Source organism: Heloderma suspectum, chromosome 7, assembly GCF_057233095.1.
Source record: "Heloderma suspectum isolate Gila_16-S chromosome 7, 16-S_ref, whole genome shotgun sequence".
In the NCBI taxonomy this organism is placed as follows: domain Eukaryota; kingdom Metazoa; phylum Chordata; class Lepidosauria; order Squamata; family Helodermatidae; genus Heloderma; species Heloderma suspectum.
The window spans coordinates 54,593,947-54,614,291 of NC_139464.1; the positions used below are offsets into that span (position 1 = coordinate 54,593,947).

Genomic DNA, 20,345 nt, shown 5'->3' on the forward strand with positions numbered 1-20,345 from the left:
TCTGGACCATTTTCAAAGGCAGCCCCATGTATAACGCATCGCAGCAATCCAAGCAAAAGGTTACTAGAGCATGGAAAACTGTAGCCAGGATATCATAATTATTATGATAATAAGTTAGCCCTCCCACCAGTAATGACCCCCCTCCAAAAATCCCCCCCATGCTGCAATTAAGTTGTTAAAAAAAACCTCCATTTGCACCAATAGGGATTTTCCCCAAGCCTAAATGCAGCACAGTAGGGGGTGAAAGCAGGAAAAATATGTTATCTCTGATCTCTTGGAGAAAAGAAATTTTGTTTTTTGAAGGGCAGAACCTGGATATAAGGGGTGGTGCCAGGGAAGAGGTGGTGGACAAGTTGACAGGCCAGACGGGAACTCCTTGTGGGCTGTATCAGGACCTGTCTTGGGGCATATGAGAATCTTGGGCCAGAGGTTCCCCATGCCTGATATATAACAAGTGATTGTATAGAACTCATGTCGACTTTAAAGGGAATGGTGAGAGCACTTCAGAGTAGCATGGGATTTTCTCAAGGCTTTTCAGCTCTAGAGGAAGCTCTACCTCTAACTAAACATACTTCCCCATTTCAGTAAGTGTGGGGATTCTTTTACTCAGACTGCATGTATATATTTTGATTTCTGATGATAGATTAGAAGACAGCTGGCAAGTGCAGAAGTGAAAGCAGAAGAAGACATTATAGTGAAAGAACTCAGTTACACTAAGGACTGTGAAACTGAAGTTGAAAATGCAAGACAGGAACTATCATTGGAACATAAGACGACTCTCTAAGACTATTATTGCAGTTTCATGTGATCTTATTTCCTAACATGAGATGACCAGGGGTGCCACTGGTGATTGCTTCAATGCACTTTTTAATCTTTGACCTTATCTTTAAGGCCTGCCAGGCTCTCCTTGATTGGTCACTGGAGTATGTGCTGAGTTGTCTTAAAAGACTGCAAAAAGCCACCTCCTTTAGGAACAAATGGCTGTGGGAAGCTATCTTCCGCATAGATGAGCAGACAGCTGTTGCCATGCCACAGGTGAGGAAATGGTTATGTAATTCAAACGTACCATTTTGAGAACCAGAAGATGGTCAAGTAAGTACGTGCATTCAGTTGTGAAAAGTTCCCATACTGCTTCATTCTTCTTTGGGTCTAAATGATCACCACTGACTTTTGGCTCAAACTGATGTGCCTCCATGATTTCATGCCATGTTTTATCCTGCCAGTTGAGAATACAAATATTCTACATCATCCTTCATGCATATTCCTGTACAAAGGGCTCTTTGCCTCTAATCACTGAAACTATGGTTGGTCCTAGGTACTCTTGTTTTGGGTTATCCTTGTTATAGTGTTAAACTTCATACAGTATAATAATGAAATTACTAGTACTCAGGATATTATAGTTAAGGTAAATCAAAACAGGAGGATAAAATTGAGGATCAATACAAAAGATCTGTTGGTGGAAATGTTTCTGTACCTTGATGTTGTGAAACTCATAGCCACTACACTCTGACATCTTGATGGTTACAGTAGAAAGACAGTGTTCCAGGTCTGATATTTGTTTTTGTTTGTCTTTATTCTGTTTAAAGATAGAACTTGCATGTTAATTTGTGAAATCCATTGTCATACATTTAAATGTGGGAGAAGGTTGGAGATTCTTTCTCAATGATGCATGGCATCATAAAAGTACATGTGTTGTTTTTTTTGGTAACATCACTGATAATCAATTTGAAACAGAGATCCAAAATAAAGTAGAGCGACCTAGTGCGTCAGTCAATACCAGCAGGGAAAAATATGCATGCTGCTGCAGTGAAAGATGTTGATACCGATACTTTGTGTTTATCATGGCTAGGCAGCCTGTGGCCCTAGGCCTACTTTCTTGTGGCCCTCAGTCTAATTTCAACAGCCCTCTGCATACGATCAGTTCAGACCTGTGGCAAGAGCAATCACTCCCTCCCAGGGAGCCTGCTAGGCGGGAAGGGAGAGAGAGAAAAGGGGGTGGCAGAAAGAGAGAAAAAAGGGAACGGCAGAAAGAGAAAAGGGGTGATCCACCCACCTTTGGCTCTGGCACTGCCCACCGCTGACGTTAGACCGGCTCACTGCCAACATATGCCCCCCAACAGATAGCTGTGAGGGAATGCAGCCCTCCACAGAAAGAAGGCTATCCATCCCTGGTTGATAATATGTATGGACCTTTTCCTAAATTGTTGACTGCAGTAGAATGACTCAACTGGAACCTTAATTACAGTGGGGAGTTTGTATCCTAATCATCCATCTTGGGCATGGCAGTACACCGACTCCTGTGATGCCAGAGTGAAAAATTAGAGCATGCAAGGCCCTGCTGTGGCACAGCTTGTATGTCCTTATAGCATAGTTGGAGCATGGGCACAGAACTCCAGTGGCGGCCAAGATGTCGGCATTAGCCTTGTGCCTCAGCTCAAGCATCAGCTGAATTGTTCTTTGAATGTAACTTTTTATTGGCCCATTTGTGATGATTTAAAATAACCTTCCAAACCCTGTCCTCTAGCATCCTCAAACAACTTCCTTAAGAAGCATGCAGGGGAAGGAGCACACAGGGCAGAGATTTTGTGTATAGAACACATGCAAAATGGCAGGAAGAGAAATGCTAAGAAATAGCCAAGGGGGCTTCTGTTGCAGACCAACCAATGGCTTGATTTTTTAATCTGTAGCAATATCAATTAGGAGGGGAGGGATGGGACTTGCAGGATACTCACAGTTCCTTTTTTAGCAAATGGCCACCAGGGCTTTTTGGATTCTAAGGTATGGAACAGAAGGAAGGGCATTGTTAGTTAAAATGAGCAAAAGGTCTCCCACAGAAAATTTGATTCCATCAAAATCAAAATAAAGACAGTGATATCTATTTCAATAGCATTTACGTGCATAGAGATAGTGTTGCCCCTAAAATTCTTATGAATGTTGCTCTGGTAGACAGAAACTGTATATAGCTGCTTGGAAGAGGGGGTGCCTTGGATCCTAAAATAAGTTAATTGAAGGAAAGTTTCCTGTCCCTTCCTCTCCCCTGCAGCCAGCTGTACCCACCCCCAGCTGGCCTTTCTAGAGATGTTGGGGAGCACCTGAACACTAGAGGATGGAGCACAGGAGGCTGCTGCTGGGGTAGCCCAAAATGGAGGTTGGAACTGAAAATAAGTTAATTTAGGGCTTTTCTGCATAAGGCATTTATTCTGTGCTCCTAATTCTCTGCTTATAGTTGTTTACAGGTTCTTTAGACAACATCATGACCTTCCAGTTTCACTTCTGTGTCTAAAAAGCACTTTTGGTGAGTTTCTTTTAGAGCAGAGAAAGTGTGGTATTTAACTGTAAAACCAAAAGAAAATGCTTTTTTGTGTAATTGCAATATTCTGCTATACCACAGTGCCACCTAGAGGTTATGTAGCAGAAAAGCAGGAAAAGAAACACTCCTTGTGTCATGCTTGGAGCTCAACTCTGTGACAAAACCAAAAGTAGATACAGTGGATTAACAGCTGATTAACAGCCTCATGTAGACAAGCTTTTAGATAATCTCCTCCTCCTTGCAGCCACCTGTAGCCCATTCCACTATTGATCAGGAGGGCCCCCTGACCCTCCAGAGAGAGAGAGAGAGAGAGAGAGAGAGAGAGAGTATGTGTTGTTGCAGGTGGCTGCAGTGGGGAAGAGGGGACAGGAAATTTTGCTTCCATGAACTTCTTAAGATAACTTGTCTTAGGATCCAAACTGGCATGCCCATAGCTGAGCCAGACACAACACATGATAGCCTTAACCCAACATTGTGTGGGGGTCAAAGATGCACTCTGTAAGCAGGGGTTCCCTCAGTCCCTTCAGTGTTTTATAAATGGAGAAATTCACAGTATAAGTCAGTGGGGGAAACTCCTGATCACATGGAGCTCCTCTGTAAATTATGCCACTGAAGAAGAACAAAGGAAGCCTTGGAGTTGCTCTGGATCTGTTCATTCAGTATTAGGTACGATCCAATTACAGAGGTCATGTCTGCATGTAAGATGATGTAAGTGGTAAGTGTCATTTTAGATGCCCTCCAATGCACATTCAACCTGTGAAGTCTGTACTGTGAAGCCCAACTATCCAACATCTGTTTGCATTGTAGTAAGACTCTTTTGGGGTGCTATGTTAGTCCTGTTTAAAGAAGAGCCATTCATCTTACTAACATTCCTTATGATGAAGCCAAGTGGTGCCAAACTTTAGTACTGGTGCAAACTAAGGCCTTTTCTACATGAGGCAATTATTGCATGCTTGTCATGGCTATTTATGGGTTCTTTAGACAATGTTGTGACCTGCCAGTTTTGCTTCCATGTCTAACTAGCACTTCTGGCAAATTCTTTTAGAGCAGAGAAAATGCAGCATTTAATTGTGAAAGTGAAAGGAAGTGCAATTTCCTCATGTGTATTTGCGCTATTCTGCTGTACCAGCACAACCTAGAGATTATGTAGTGGAAAAGCAGGGAAGGAAACACTCCTTGTGTAGTGCTCATATCTCAATTCTGTGATGAAACTGAAAGTAGGTATGGTGGATTAACAGCTGATTAACATCCATGTGTAGAAAAGCTCTAAGGCTCAACAATGCACAAGCCACATAAGCTATTCTTAGTTTTAAGGCCCATCCATATCCTCTCCCCCCCTGACCTGAACTTTGCAGTGATGCTGAATGGTACAGGAATTTTGCTGCGCTGTCTGATATCAGCAGGTCTCCTGGGAACATCTCGAGTCCAGGCAAACTCACCACCACAGAGCTATGCCTGCGTTCTGCAGAGTTGTATAGACTGCAAGGGAAGCACAAACATTTGAGCATTACTACTTCCAAGAAAGGATATTCAGGGTTGAGGAGACAGTCGCAGTTAAGGAAATAGGAAAACATAAGCCTTGACTTTATTTTCCACCCAAAGATCCCAGCATTCATAACCTGAGTATTACAATTGCCAATTTCATGTCACATGTGTAAGTGATATGATAGCTTTGCTCCTACTGTTGTGCAGATACCTTGCATGCTAGAAGACAATGGCCTATGGTGAATGATCATGAGACAGTAGTTTCACATGTTCAGATTATCATGTGATAACCGAATCACACGACTAATGTAATGGATTAATTTAGCCTACTCAAATAACCATAGAGGACTGCTTGCATATACACTTAGACAATTCATATTGCAAATGAACAGGAAGGAATTGAAACACAGTGAGTATCAGAACTGTAGATTTGTTGATTGTCAGTACTGTTCAAGGTTTGGAAAAAGCAAATATGTGCTGTGTTTAGTCAACCTTAACAACCAAGTGAAATTGCACACCCTCTGTTACAAGGTATGCTCAGGTCACAAACAGGTTACCCTGCTGCTTTCTGAAACTGTTGGGCTTATGTGACATCTTATACTCTGTTTTCCCCTCTAAGATTGACTAGAAATAATGCATTTTGTTGATTGTTGGATGGATCAAAGTGTTCGATAAATGTGGCCCACAACTAAGATTAATGTTCCCAATGTGCTGTATAGTCCTGCTTTCAGTCTTGTACAGATTCAGGAACGCTCATCACACTGATTGATTGTACCACAATAAATAAATGAATGAATGAGAGGGTTATCTGAATTCAATCCTGTTTCCAACTCCATCACATTGGTGGTGGTGGTGATTACATTTATATCCCACTCTTCCTTCAAAGAGCTCCTGGTTCTCCCCCACACCCCTGCCCTTTTCCTTCACACAACCTAGTGAGAGAGGTTTGGCTGAGAGATAGCAACTGGGCCAAGATCATTGAGTGAGCTTCAAGGCTGACTGGGGATTTGAACCCTTGTCTTCCAGGTCTTAGTCCAGCCTTCTAAACTGCTGCCCTCCAGATGTGTTGGACTACAACTTCCATAATCCCCAGCCAGCATGCTAGCATGTTCCCATCATCCCTCAGCCATTGGTCCAACTCATCTGGAAGGTACTAGGTCAGGGAAAGCTAGACTATTCCAATACTCTAACCACTACACTGCACTGGATCTCAGTTTTCTTGAACAAGACCAAAGGAACATAAGAAGAACATAAGAAGAGCCCTGCTGGATCAGACCAAGGATCCATCTAGTCCAGCATTCTGTTCACACAGTCGCCAACTAGCTGTCGACTGGGAACCTACAAGCAGGGCATGAGCGCAACAGCACCCTCCCACCCATGTTCCCCAGCAACTGGTACACATAGGCTCACTGCCTCTGGTTCTGGAGGTAGCACATAGTCATCAGGACTAGTAGCCATCAATAGCCTTTTCCTCCATGAATTTCTCCAACCGTCTTTTAAAGCCATCCAAATTGGTGGCCATCACTACATCCTGTGGTAGCCAATTCCATAGTTTAACTATAAATTCCATAGTTTAAGTATAAAACCTTTAGGGTAGGAACAGAGGAAGCTGCCTTATATTGACCATTGGCCCATCTAGCCCCGTATTGTTGACACTGACCGGCAGCAGCTCCCCAGGGTTTCAGGCAGGAGTCTTTCCTTGCCCTACCTGGAGAAGCCAGGGATTGAACCTGGGACCTTTTGCATGCCAAGCAGGGGCTCTACCACACTGAGCTATGGCCCCTCTCCTTATGATATGATATTTTGCAACATGCATTGATACTATATACCAGCTCAAAATAGGATATTTATCTGCTGCTTGTCTGTGTAGAAGGAATAAATGGGGGCAGGGGTTTAATCTTTAACTTCCATTTTCAGAGACAGTACACCTCTTTCCATCAGATAGCAGGGGATTAACATCAGGGAAGAGATAGAGACATCATGATCCATCTTGGAAGCATCTGGAGCATTTGACCAGCCACTGCTGGGAAACTGAATGATGGGAAAATGGATCATTGGTCTTACCCAGCATGGTGGTCCTTGTGTTCACTAAAGCCTTCCCAAATTTGGAGAATCAATCTATATAAAAGTCTTGCTTGTTTATGTATGCAGTATTACTTCCCCTCATGCCTTGTGCTTGCGCAGGTCTCCCTCCAGAATGGCTATCGTATGCATACCTTTCTGTTTGCTGATGATCAAGTTCTTGATACAAGAACTTTCTTTTCCAAACAAAAAGCAAAACAAAAAACCCAAACGAAATGGACCACATTGTATGTTCCTTATTCCTACTATAAGGATCAGCTTTCCAGGATCAGATTTCAAGAGGACAAGGCTTACTAGCAATTTGAAGCTGTTGTGTAGCTGCTCTTACAACTCAACTTGAAAGGCTAGACAAGAACAGCTGTGCATGCCGAAGAGCCAATATGCAACCTGTAAAGCAGGTCTCACTAACAAAGGCAGGTCTAAACAACTCAGGATAGGACCTTTCAGAAGTAGTTCCCTAAATTTAAACAGAACGGATCTTGCTAGGTACAGTGAATATAGCACACTTACATTTGACTTCACTAAAAATGTAAAATAATACATTGTTTCTTTTCTTTCCTTTCTTTTTAAAGAATATGATTAGAAACCCATACATACCTACTAGGTTTATGTAGATGCAGTTCCTGTAATAAAATAAGGCATTGCACATTACTCTTTAGGAAAGAAAATAAGACTGGCACTTTGCACCGCATATGCTCTTGCTTCACAAAGGACTACAACATGTTGGATGCTAATAATTTTTCAGTGAAGGGTGCAATCCTACAGCTGACGTTTGGCCGGCAGGGACAGGAGCATAGAAAGCAGAGTAAGTGCTGTTCTGCTGGCAGAGAGGGAGACCCTCCACCAGGATGGTACTTACAATGGTAGGGTTACCCCGCTCACCCCCAATATGCCTGTGAAAAGCTCTGTGGCCGTGAAGGTCCCACCAGCAGTGCTGGGCCAAAACAGGACCTTCCAGGGGTGTGTTGGAGATGTGCTGGAGTGGCTGAGGCTCCTCAGGATGCTATACCCTCTTGTTCCCAATCAACCCCCCAAAGGCCCCCAAACTATGCCAGCCCTCCCACTGGTGTTCATGTGGTGGTGGTGGTGAAATCTGGCCCTGCCATTTCCAGCCTGGCCACCGAGAGCTGGTATAACCCCTATGAACTGGTTGGTTTCGTCCCTTTGGGGAAGAGTCCTCATTGAGTGGGAGGGGTAGGAGGAAAAGAGTCAGCTTATTCTGCTGGGAAATTGAATGCTGGAGAACTGATGAATAATTATGGCCCCTTATGACCTTGTATAAGGTAAACTCAACTGATATTTGTGTCAGTGGAGGCTGGTGGCTCCACTGGGGCAGTGAATCTGCTCCGGGTTTCACTCAGAACCACTGAGAACTCCAAAGGAGCTATCCAAGGTGCTGAAGCAGCTTGAATAGCTCCTTTAGAATTCTGACTGAAACCCGGAGCGGATGGACCGCTCCACTGACATCGGAGCCACCAGCCTTCATTGCTTTGCATATAGCTGAATTCAAGGGGATGGGGCATAATTTTTCGTATCTCTAGTACTTGTTGCATTTGCATTGTTCTTGCAGGGCCAAGACTTTGAAAGTACAGTTTATAAGCTGCCATTTGTGGTTGCCCTGTAGTGGGGAGTTAAAGTATCTACAAAGGACTCCTGAAGTGTCCAGCATCTTGAGGAACTGGAGAAACATTTGGGACTGGCTACCTGCAAAGTTGCAAGCAAGAATTCAGTATTTCTTTTTGGACTCAGAATTACTACTTGTTGCATTTATTTGTGTTAGAGCAAGTGCTGTATGTTTTTGTAGAATTACGATTCTTGCTAAAGACACTTTTGTCCAGCATATATCTTTACAAGTTTTACCCTAATTAAGCCCCACAGACAGAACCCACATAAGCAGAGGTCCTACTGGCTGAGCTTAGGAAGTGGTGGAGGTGCCATGGAATTATCCCCTCACACCACCACCAGACGATTGCGCTGCCCACGGCTGTTTTAGGAGAGAATCAAAACTCTCCGGAGGTTTTTTCTGAGCAAAAAAAATTCCAGCATTATTAGTGCTGCACGTGCTGCTAAATGTGTCTCTTTCAGTTGTGTGAATTCTTTGAGAGATGCAAATAACCACAGGGGTCTTAAGCAGGCTTTGAACTGGGGGCGGGAGCAGGTGGAGTTTAGCCTTTGAACTGGGGGCAGGAGGGGGAGTTTAGCCATTTCCCCCCCGCCATGGTCCCAATGAAGCATGAAGCAGCCCAAGGTTCTTTTTGCATTGGGAGGACCGCTCTAACTGAGGCCGTTATTTGCATTTCTAAAAGGACTGACCCATGCAGCTAAGTTCCGAACTAGACAGGTGGGTGTTCGGCTATAAATTGCTTAAAGACCCCCAAAACATCTTAGACTAAACAGTGTGGTGGGGACAGGACCAGCACTTCCCCTCTGCCTCCTTACCTTCCTGTGCTCTGTGGTCTGAAGCAGTTCTCCCTTCGCCTGGCTCAGTCCCGGTATCAGAGAGCAAGTAAATAACAAACACCCCCACTTGATAGGCAAACAGGTACACATGTGTTTAGTAAAGACACACATCCTCACACAGACTCGTTTAGTATCACATGTAGTCTGGCCCTTGAGTTAGAAGCATTTTGAAATAGCATGTGGGCTCTCATTTGGGAAATACTAAACTGGGAATTAAGTTTGTACACACCTTAAACAACGCACCTTCATTTCTGTCTTAACATCTTCTGTTTTGCGCTCTGAATTTCATTCATAGGCAAAGCCAACATGGCTAAATTAGGCTCTTGAATGGATAGCATGATCAAATGGTAGCATCAGAGGTCTCATATTTGAAATGGGCAAAGCTGCATGGCTCTTGCCATCTGAACTGTGACAAGAGGCCACAATAGTTATTATAGTGCAAATCTCAAGTTTATGCCTTGGCAGATACAACAAGGGAAAAGGATTTGGCTGTAATATTTATGTATTGATTTATGAAATTTATATATCACTTTATACACAAAGATTTCAAAGCAGTTTATGCATACGATAAACTTAAAGCAATCCAAATCAATAGGAACCACCTGACACAACAAAAAGCAGTAGCACCTAACCAAATATAGCAGCTCAAAGCACATTGACACAGAAAAGTCTTAACCTGGCTACAGAACACCTGAAAAATAGGAACCAAATGCACTGCCTGTGGAAGGCCATTCCAAAGTTCTGGGGCAGCAACTGAGAAGTCTCTGCTTCTTGTAGAGGCTAATCTAGCCTCCAAAGACAATGGAATTCAAAATGTAGGGCCTTCTTAGCTGATTTTAAACTGAGGTGGTGGTGGTAATGTGGAAGGAGGTGCTTCCGGAAATACCCAGGACCCAGGTCATTTGATAACCTACTCAAGGTTATTCCCCACATTGCAAAAGTTTGACTGTAGTCACAAGTCCTTCCTTTGTCTGAAACAACGATGTCAGAAAAATTAGATTCACATCTACTCAGAAAGGAAGTGTGAATACGCCAAATTATAAATATGCCTTTAGTAAACTCTGAGCAGTAAAACCAAACTAAGGAAAAATTATACCTTTTTGTTGTTGGCCATTACTTACCTGAACACATACCTGAGAATTGTGTTCTCCTTCAGACAGGAAAGAAGAGTTGCCGCCCCCAGTGTTCTCCAGTGCTTGATCATCACTGTAATCATCTTTATGTTGTGGTATAATTGATATGGGTTCAACTGATGTAGAGTTTTCTCTTGGGGTCAGTGTGGAGTATGAGGAAGAATTACAACGCTGAGAACATGATGGATGACTTTGACAAACGGGAAGAAAATTGTCAGCTTTCAGCATCTGCTCACCCACTCTTGAGCTCTCAGCGCCATCCTGGAGTGGAAATACTTGAGCAATTGATGGTCTACTGTTTCTCAGCCTCCTCAGAGTTGGAGAAGTAGAAATCCTTCCTGGAGCATGTCTGTCAAATTGGTAAGGTATGATGTCACCATCGTCATGCTCCATGGATGGAATTTTCAGTAGGTGTGGGTTATCATCACCAAAGCCCCGCCTTCTGCTGATGCTGTTAAGGCACATGTTTATCTCTGTGCCTGTTGGGGCCGGGGTGTCACAGGATGAGAAGTCAGTGTTTCCTGTGTCACTCTTTACTATCAAATTCAAACTGTGTTTCCATGGTTCAGTCCCCTGAAGTATAGGACATGGTTCTTCTATATAAGTTACTTCCTCCACCTCAAAAGAAAATTCACAGTCCACTTTTTGCATCCTTTATCCACAGCAGAAAGATCTATAGCCATTAGAAAGAAATGAGAGTAAAGCTTTCTTTCTCACAGTAAACATTTCTTACTTTAAAATCATATATTTTACCATTTGTTTTCAAAACACTGTATACCACCTTACAGCTTTGTTGAACAACTGTTCAACTGCTGTTGGAAATTATTTGAGGTGTCTTCATTTCTCTGAAGTAACTCTATAGTCAACATCAAAAATGCTTTCCAGAAAACAGTGGAGTACAGAATTTTCAGAGATATTAATATGAGCAGTTCTCCTTCTTCCATACTTGTTATCTTCTTTTGTTACCAAGTTGCTCAAAATGAATTGCTTCCTAAAATTGTTCATAAAAGCTTTGTAGTTGAAGATTTCTGAATGCTGTACCATTTTATACCCTTGTATCCATATAGGATATCTAGTCTGTGTAAACCATTTAGTTGGGATGGATTCAGTTTGATATTTTCCTGGCACTGTATTGGGTTATTGAGTGTAAAACCACAAAGGTCGCACTTCTATGCAGACTAAAGTGGGATCCACACTGGAGCCCCTTTCCTTTCTGAGCCCCCACTGTGCCTGTTATTTTTTTCAAATGCAATTACTGCTCTGTGGGCACACCTTAATGCACTCTTCCCTAACCTTTACATCAGTTGCTGGGGCACTCAACCTGGAGGGTGTTATTACATTCATGTCCTACTTGTGGGTTCCCTTGGGCAGCTGGTTGGCCGTTGTGTGAACAGAATGCTGGATTAGATGGACCCTTGTTCTGATCCAGCATGGCTCTTCTTATGTTCTTAACCTGGGGCCCTGAGGACGTTTTGGACTACAACTCCCAGCACTTGGCCATGCCGGCTGAAGCTAATGGGAGTTATAATCAAAAACATCTGGAAGGAAACTGGTTGGGGAAGGCTGCCTTAATGAATACAGCACAGTTTCCACTGTGTTTATGATGGTATTTGGGGCCACAGACTTTCCGTAAAGAAGATCCCAGGTTCAGTTCCTGGCATCCACCGTTAGCGTTAGGAAGGAATCCTGCCTGAAACCCTGGGGAACTGTTGCCACTCAGAGTCAACAACTCTGAGTGAGGTGGACCAATGGTCAGACGCGGCATAAGGCAGCTTCCCATGTTCCTCCCTAAAGCGTAGTGTTACTGCAGGAGAAGTAGGAGTTTGAAAGGCCATGTGTGTTTCACCATTTGTGATTATAGCGTGAACCTGTGCCACAAGCCGCTACACAGTGCTGCAACTGCAGGAGAAGCGGGAGGCCACGCCGCCATTTCAAGTTGATTTTTTCAAGTCTGGTAACCGCATGTGCACATGTGCGGGAATGCAGGTTTACCAGTACATTGTGTAGTTATTCACAGCTGCACAGCTCTGTAGGAGTGCAGTGAAAAACAGCCTCCCCGCACAATAAGCGGCATGGATTTCATGCTTGCAGATTCCTTCCCTCAGTGCCTGAGGTCAGCTCAGAGGAGAAGTCTTGTTTGTTTGTTTGTTTGTTTGTTTATTTATTTATTTATTTAATGTCTATACCACCCAACAGCTGAAGCTAGCAACTTCTTAGCAACCCTGAACCCTGGAACTTTTTCCCTTTAGGAATCAACCTTTTGCAGCTCCCAAACCTGCTTGGCAAAAGGATTGTGCTTCTCTGGTTTCATTTCGTTTTCCTCCTCCATTCTTTCTTTTTTCCTGTCTAGATAGAGGAAACCCATTTAGCAGCCATGTGTTCCTCCACAGAGATCGAAGGAGACGCAGCAGCCCCAGCTCCAGCCATGCACAGAGGCAGGCAGGCTGGCTCTGTCCATCAGTCCAAGCAGCCAGAGAGGGAGAGCCTGGAATTGAAATCCACTCAAAGAAGGGAAGGAGGAAGAGGAGAAAGACACTGAGGGGGGAAAGGAGAGTCCTCAGCATGCAAGCAAGCAGCTGTCTCTGCTGGCCTGTGAGGAGCGAGCGAGCACAGAAGCAGAGCCCAGCAGCCTGGGGGAAGAGGGAAGGATTTGAGATGGGGCCGGGGGGAGATTAAACAACACTGGGAAAAAGACGAACCAAACCCTAATTGCAGATGGGGTTGGGGAGACTCAGCCCTGGCAGAGAGTGGCACTCTGCACATGCTTGGGGCAGCAACATGCATGTTAGGGCTAAGCTACCCATCCAGAATGCCCCAGTTCAAATTTGCCCTCTGAAATTCACTCCAAACACAATGCTTGCTCGGAAATCAGCTCCCCTTCGCTTCAGTGGGACTTACTAGCTAGTAAGTGTATTTAGGGATTGCAGCCATTAAACACTATGGGGCTTATTTCTGAGTAAATGTGCATAGGATGGTATTGCACATCACCTTGAAGTACGTTAATTTTACTGGATTTTGAAAGTTACTTACACCATGAACCTAAAAGACATACAAAAGCTAATTAGCAGTATTCTACAAATAGAAGCATGAGACAATAACAACAGTTACAGCAAGTGTGATCTGATAACACTCTGCTACTCACTCTAGCTCATTACTTACCATTTAAACAGCAGATGCAAGGGTATCACTAATACTGTCGGTTTCCATGGGGTTCACTAATACTGTCTGTTTCCATGGGGTTAACATCCCGCACAAGATATATAAGCTTAGAGCAACTGCTGAGACTTCTGGTAGCTTTACTTCCCTTCTAGCCTTAAGCATGGAAACTCCTCCTTTCTCTTCCCAAGCCTTCTTTCTGAATACAAGAATAGAGAACTTGTTTTTCCTCTTTGTATGTTTCCATGGGATTTCTTTATCTCAACAGTCCAGAGGGAAGTGGTAACAAGCTAGTTTACGGAAGGTAATGTGATCTGCCTTGATATATAGTTGATGATCTTTGCTCTTGAGAAACGTTTGTTTAATTCCCTTTTGCTTCCCGGTTTTTAATTTTTCTATCCAGATTTGGGGATCAATGTTTTGGCAAGTTAGCTGCACTTAGGGGAGAAACAAAAACAGATGAAAGAGCATTGAGAATCATCTTTTTTTGGGAGATTTGCTAGCCACTGTGCCTTGCCTTTGTGAATAAATGTACAACGAGAACAGCTCGACCTTTCCATTGTGACTTTTCCTTGCTGTCTCTTAGCACAAAGAAGTTTCCCATGCCCTTAAAAACGACATCCTTTAAAAATCCTCCTTCAAGGCCTCCCTTTAAACTCCTTTATAAAATCTCCCTTCAGTATGATGCTAACACACAAAATTTCCCCAACTCCATTGAAAATAGCTATCTCGTATGCATAAGCATGACTCATATTGCTGATGGCACAGACTGGTAGAACATTCTTTGCTTGTGATAATGCTGTGTTTATTTAGCTAGACCACCTAACCCACTATATTGATTGACACAACCAGCATATTATACTAGAGATTCTGTAGGGCATTTCTACATGAGGCTTTTATCCCACACCTTTACCAGGGCTTCTCCTTCAGGATTCTTTGGGGGATTAAGATTGGCTCCTTTGCATGTGCTTTTTTCTGTGGGTTTTCTTTCTCTGCCTTTTTATATGTTCCATTATTCAACCACTAGGTAGTGCTGTGGTATAGTGGAATTGTGCAGTTAACTTACATTGGGCTTTATAATTCAGAAAAAAATGCCACACTGTTCTCTTTAGGAAAAAACACACACGTGATAATGGTTGCAAAGCACGGGAGAGGCCCTGGAGCATGATGATGTTGTGTAAAGGACCTGCAAACTCCTGTGAGTGAGCAATCACAAGCACACAATACAAGCCTCATGCAGAAACACATAGAAACACTCGTAGTGGTGATGAGTCTGAGTAGGGAGCTAGGATATTCCTGTGTTTCAGATCTCACCTTGGGTATAAAGTACATGACATACCTTGAACACTTGGAAGGTACTATCTAAATATTGCCATTTTGTTCTTACTAATGGAACAACTCTGATAGAATTCATTACTACTGGTAATTCTCCTATTTGTTTTTATGGATTTGGCCACATGGTTTCCAAATGCACACATATTACACGCCACTATTCCTTCTTCCAGTGTATAACATATCTCAGCAGCTGCAGTGTAAGAAACGGCAGACAACTTGGTGCTCTCCAGATGTGCTGGACTACAATTCTCATCATCTCCCAGCCAGCATGACCAATGGCCAGCTGTGTTTTTCATGGAATCAGCTTATATCAAGGCTTCCTCGCCCTCTTTCTTTTGCAGGTATTCAGGAAGGCCCTGAAGACCCAACTGTTTCCCATAATCCGTGGGCTGCAGGTTTGATTGGTGAAATTTGTTTTTATAGTGTTTTATACTATTTTATTGTATATTTATTGCCTATTTGTATCATTTTGTATGTTTTTTTAAATCATGTACGCTGCCCTGAGAGGGTTTTACCCTTAAAGGCAGCCTAAAAGTATTTTTCAATACATTTAAAAAAGAAAGAAAATACAACTCCCATAACCTCCCAGCTAGCACAATCAATGGCCATGCTGGGTGGGTATGATGGGAGTTGTAGTCACCAAGTTGGGAAAGCTGGGCTGTGCACTGCGTGGTGCCTTAGCATTCTTTCCCATGCGCTAACAGTAGAGGCAAGATGTCTCACCCCCCACTGCAAGGGTAGAATCCAACTAAAGCCCTACTTAGAGGAGACCCATTGGAATGAATTGGACTTAAGTTAGGCATGACTAATGTATGTCCCATTCATTTCAATGGGTCTCCTCTAAGTAGGGCTTTAGTTGGATTCTATCCCAAGATTTAAGTGCTAGAGATCTTGGGGAAGGAGCTGAATCTTGAAAAATGACAAGTTTAGCAACTCTCACAATCAAAATCTAACAAGGCAAAGCGTCAAAAGTAGGGGGAAAATGCGGAAGGTGATTTACAAGGGACAAGTCCCAAAAAAGGAAAAGAAAAAAAAGAGAGCTGTCACTAGTAAATCAGACGATTGGGACCTATACTATTTCTTCATGTCCCTGTACTAATATAAGCCTTCAGGCTGCTCACAGCATAGCTACCTATGCTTGTTTGCTTAGGGACTGGCTCCTATAAATACTGTATAACGTTGCAGCTACTTCAGATGTGCCTGGGCTGGCCCTAAGCATTAAAACACCTTTGACAGATGCTTGGAGCAGAAAGCTTCAGCTGTCAGAATTTCCAGTTAAACAAAAAATAACATTTGATTGATTTTTAAAATAATTGATGTTCGAGCCTGTCTGACATTTCAGAAAAACGAATTACGTACAATGCTTACATATGTTATATTATTAGGACTGTGCCTGCAAGTTATGCATTACACAATCTCAACTGACTCTGCTTTTTCACCTGCAAAGGGTGGGGGGCTTATAATCTTTAGACAAAGTTTTTAAAATGTGGTGCTATTCCTTGATCAGCAAGGGATAGAGATCTTTACACCTGTGGGAATGAATGATGAATCCCTTGTTTCCATTTTAAAATGAGTTAAAGGTGATTATATATAATTAACAATTTCCTCTAATTGCAAATTTGGTGGAATGATGCTGACCAGTCAGGAAGTGAAATAGGTCCACCCACAAACAAGGAAGAGTTTTTGCATATTTGGGAGACTCCCTACATATACAGAAAAAAATTACATTGTTGTTGGTTTTTAATGGAGACAAAATCACCTTTTGGCCATGCATGCAGCCCCTTCATGTGTGCTGGCAGACAAACCAGGAAGGGTGCCCGCTTACACATTGCCCCCAAAGAGAGAAACACATCACTAAAAAAGAGGACTACAGAGGACACCAATTTGCTTAACGTTTGCATATGTAAATCTATAGGTATAGGTGCACATTTAGAAATTTTACCTATAATCTAAATAGAAATACAATGTATCTCCCCATAGTGGAAAAGACTGACCAGGTAACCTGTGTGCCTGCTCCATCTGCTGCCAGGTGCTAACTGTGGATGGGCAACTTCAGGGCTCTTGCTGTTCCTCTTTGGTTCTTTGACTTTAGACTAGACTTGGAGCTTCTCTACATGAGTGATTAATTGTACGCTTGTGATTGGTCACTCACGGAAGTTTGCAGGTCCTTTACACAACATCGTCAACCACCAGGACGTCTCCCACACTTTCCCCCCTTATCCCACTTTCAAAAAGATTGGAGATAAGCTGTAATAAAAGGAAATGGTGTGATATCGGCAGTCATAGTGCTATAAATCAGCCACTAGATGGTGGTGTTTCATTGAACATATAGAGCATTGCCAAGAAGGGAAGTTTTCAATTCCAAATCATGTGTTCACCATCTAAAGGAGCCCATCGTAAATCTGGAAAGACTCCAGAAGAAGAAAGCCCTGGTAAGGATGCAGGAGTTTTGCTTAATGTAGAGAAGCCCTTGGACTGGATGCCTCTTCAAACAGAGGACACTTTCAAGTAGAGAGCTGTCCTCTGTCAGCAATCAAAAACAGAGGACTGTCAAAGCAGGACACCTGGCCACTCTAAAACCAGAAAGTCTTCAATTAACCATAGTTTCCCATTTCGTCTGAACTGGGTGGACATGGTTTAAATTTGGCTTGTTCTGATTCTGAAGCTGGATGCTATAGTTTTGGGGTTTGGACAAAATGGGAAACTGTGCTTCTTGGTTTGTTTAGTCCCACAGCATGCATGGCCAAAAAGCCCATCCATAGCTTGGCGTCTTAAGCTGAGATATGGTCATCCAAAGCCAAACCTGCCCTGTGTCTCTGCCTGCAGCCTTTCAGCCCATATCAGATGAGACACACAAGGTCTCTGGGAGGAAAGGGGAAGGGGAATTAAAAACAGGAGGTGACGTGTTGAGCCAAAAGGAAAGGAATCATCTAGGAAACAGAAATGTGTATGTACATAACCTAAACTGTTCTATTAAAATAAAATATTAGAGTCCATATACCATAAGCTACAGTGTGTTACTGGTGTTTACATACAAAGCAGTGGCAGCAGAATTAATGAGCTTTATTGTTTTAAGGATTTGCTCTGTGTTTGGATATTCAGCACTATACAGCAAAAAGACTAATTTGGCATTCCCTTCAAAGCAGTTAGTATGAGCCAAGGAAAACAAAAGAAAACAAAACAAAAAAATACCATAGCAACTGAAAATGTATAATAACTGAGGAAGATTAAAATTAGATTGTGCACATTTAAATAATTATAAAATGTCTCTGAATTGTAAACAGGCTTTAGTGGTAGAATTCACTGTCTAGTTATTGGAACTTCTATATGTCCACCACTTTTCCCCAATGCATTTTTGTATTGCAGAGCTTTTAAAATGAGCAAGCAGACACACAATGTGCAGTTCCAGGAAAAAGGTGTAGTTCTAAAAGAACATTTGTGCAATTCAAAAATTCAGTCATGCAAAAGTTGTATTCTGTTAGCCAATGTAAAAAAGTGACAGATAACAATGCGAAAAGTAAAGTCCATGCTCCTCTAGAATCCCAGACCTTGATCAAGTATACCCATTTCTCATCCCTCTACTCCCCACAGACTTCATTGCTACTTCAGTCTTCACCAGGTGTTTACCAATGTTTGCAAGGTGAAGGAGATCATTCTAGAACATGGGAACCTCTTTTCTGACAAGTCACATGAAGTTGTTAATGTTATGGTGGTGCCAAAAAAAAGCCCTATTATGATTTTAACAGAGACCTGATTGGGGCAAAGCTACCAGAAACATTTGGGTCTGAAAGTATTAGCACAGCATGGCAGCTAGTCTGGTACCCAATGAAAAAGCAGCATTGAAGCTTTTTAAAGATCCCACCAAGTACAACAAGACAACGCTCAGGGACAAACTTATAGAGTTTCAAGATGAGATAAATCTATCTGGAGTTATTGTAATGAGAAGTGAGCCATATACTGACGTCAAAGAGGCCCTGGTGAAGGATGAGTTCTCAGCTCTCCCAGGATCCCTCCTCCTCTCTAGAAGGACATGTACTGTCTCCTTACATCTGACAAGTCAAAAATCAGCCAATGCTTTGCCTAGACCACGCAGTGATTTCTCTCTCATTTTCTCTGTCTTTGAAAAAAGAAAAGGTTTAAAGATCCCATTTTTCCTTCGCAAAACAACCTTCTCTTCAACAAGAAATCAATGTTTTTATTTTAACATTTCATGCACACAGGATTGCATGTTAAAAATCCCCACTATAAAAAATCCCCACTATAAAAAATAAATAAAAATACAAATAAAATAAAATAAAATAAATACAAATAAAATAAAATAATAAAAACTATAAAAACAAAGCTATAAAAATCCCCACTATAAAAAATAAAATAAAAATAACAGTAAAAATAAAAATAAAATAAAAATCCCCACTATAAAAATCCCCACTCCATGTTAAAAATCCCCATGATAAAATTGAAAATGTGCTATTTTGGGCTGGCCATCTTTTTGTTGACTCCATGTGAAGCTTGTAGATAACACTCTTCTGCTCTAGTGCTGTCAAATTTCCAGTTCTGAGGATTTCCTCCCACTCTACGTAGGCTTTCAAATGTCATGGAATGTAGTTCCAAGCAACAAAACCTGTGTGCGCACCCCAGGAAAATGCACAAGTGTGTTGTAGCAGCAGATTATCAAATTAGAATCATGTACCACTGTGCAGTTCAAATTTTTCCTTTAAAAAAGCCCTGCTGTATAGGTTTGGACTGATGTACAACTGTCCCACACTGTGGGTCAAAGCTGGGACTGAAGCTGAAGAAGTGGATCTAGAAAACAGCCTAGAGTGATCATCCTACCAGGTTGCCGCCTGCTAGATGGATGCTTCTGATCTCAGAGGTTTCTGAGAAGCTTAGGCCCTTCCAGGCTGCTACCAGCAGGGGCTGCAGGGAGCTACGGCAGCGATTTTCACCTCTCTGTCCTCATTTACAGTATTTCCCATTAGATGGGCTTCCGAGCACAACTAATGGAGTTGGGCTGCTGGGGCAGGGCCAGAGGCTGGGAGGCCAGTGGGCTCAGCACATCCTCCCCTCCCCACTCACTGGCATAACTCCATCCCTCGCTTTTCCTCCCTTCGCTGAGGTTGTGACACCAACCTCTGGTAAGTTAGACTCTGTGGAGCTTTCTATGTCTCAGGAGCACCCTAGCTGCCTCTTAAAGTCCCCTCCAGTAGCCAAAACAAGGCTTTATTCCTTTACAACTTAATGACTCTTTCAGATGCTAATTGCCAGCGACTAAGCAAGGAACTGCAAAGGGTATCTTAGCAGAGCAACTTAAGCTCCATGTATGCAGTTGGTCCCCGTTTGGAGGAGAAGGGCAGGAAAGCTCTGAAACTTAAGGGCTAGGAGGG

The 20,345-nt window shown here is 42.6% G+C and overlaps 1 protein-coding gene across 5 annotated transcripts in view; it reads right to left on the minus strand.

Moving 5' to 3' along the window:
- Positions 1 to 13,833, minus strand: part of PLEKHG7 (pleckstrin homology and RhoGEF domain containing G7) — a 39,147-nt gene extending 25,314 nt beyond the window's left edge. For 3 of the 5 annotated variants that reach the window (XR_014784365.1, XM_084810273.1, XM_084810274.1), the window contains exons 1-7: positions 13,630 to 13,720; positions 10,459 to 11,143; positions 7,475 to 7,500; positions 4,653 to 4,789; positions 2,733 to 2,773; positions 1,475 to 1,576; positions 1,067 to 1,216 (exon numbers count right to left, since the gene is read on the minus strand). Coding sequence is in view for 4 of the 5 variants with exons in the window: in XM_084810273.1 (XP_084666399.1) it covers positions 1,067 to 1,216; positions 1,475 to 1,576; positions 2,733 to 2,773; positions 4,653 to 4,789; positions 7,475 to 7,500; positions 10,459 to 11,121 (1,119 nt within the window). In the remaining variant the exon portion in view is untranslated. Of the gene's footprint in view, positions 1 to 1,066; positions 1,217 to 1,474; positions 1,577 to 2,732; positions 2,774 to 4,652; positions 4,790 to 7,474; positions 7,501 to 10,458; positions 11,144 to 13,629 lie in introns of all 5 variants that reach the window. The other 2 variants (XM_084810272.1, XM_084810270.1) reach the window with 2 other exon arrangements.
- Positions 13,834 to 20,345: the final 6,512 nt, after the last annotated feature.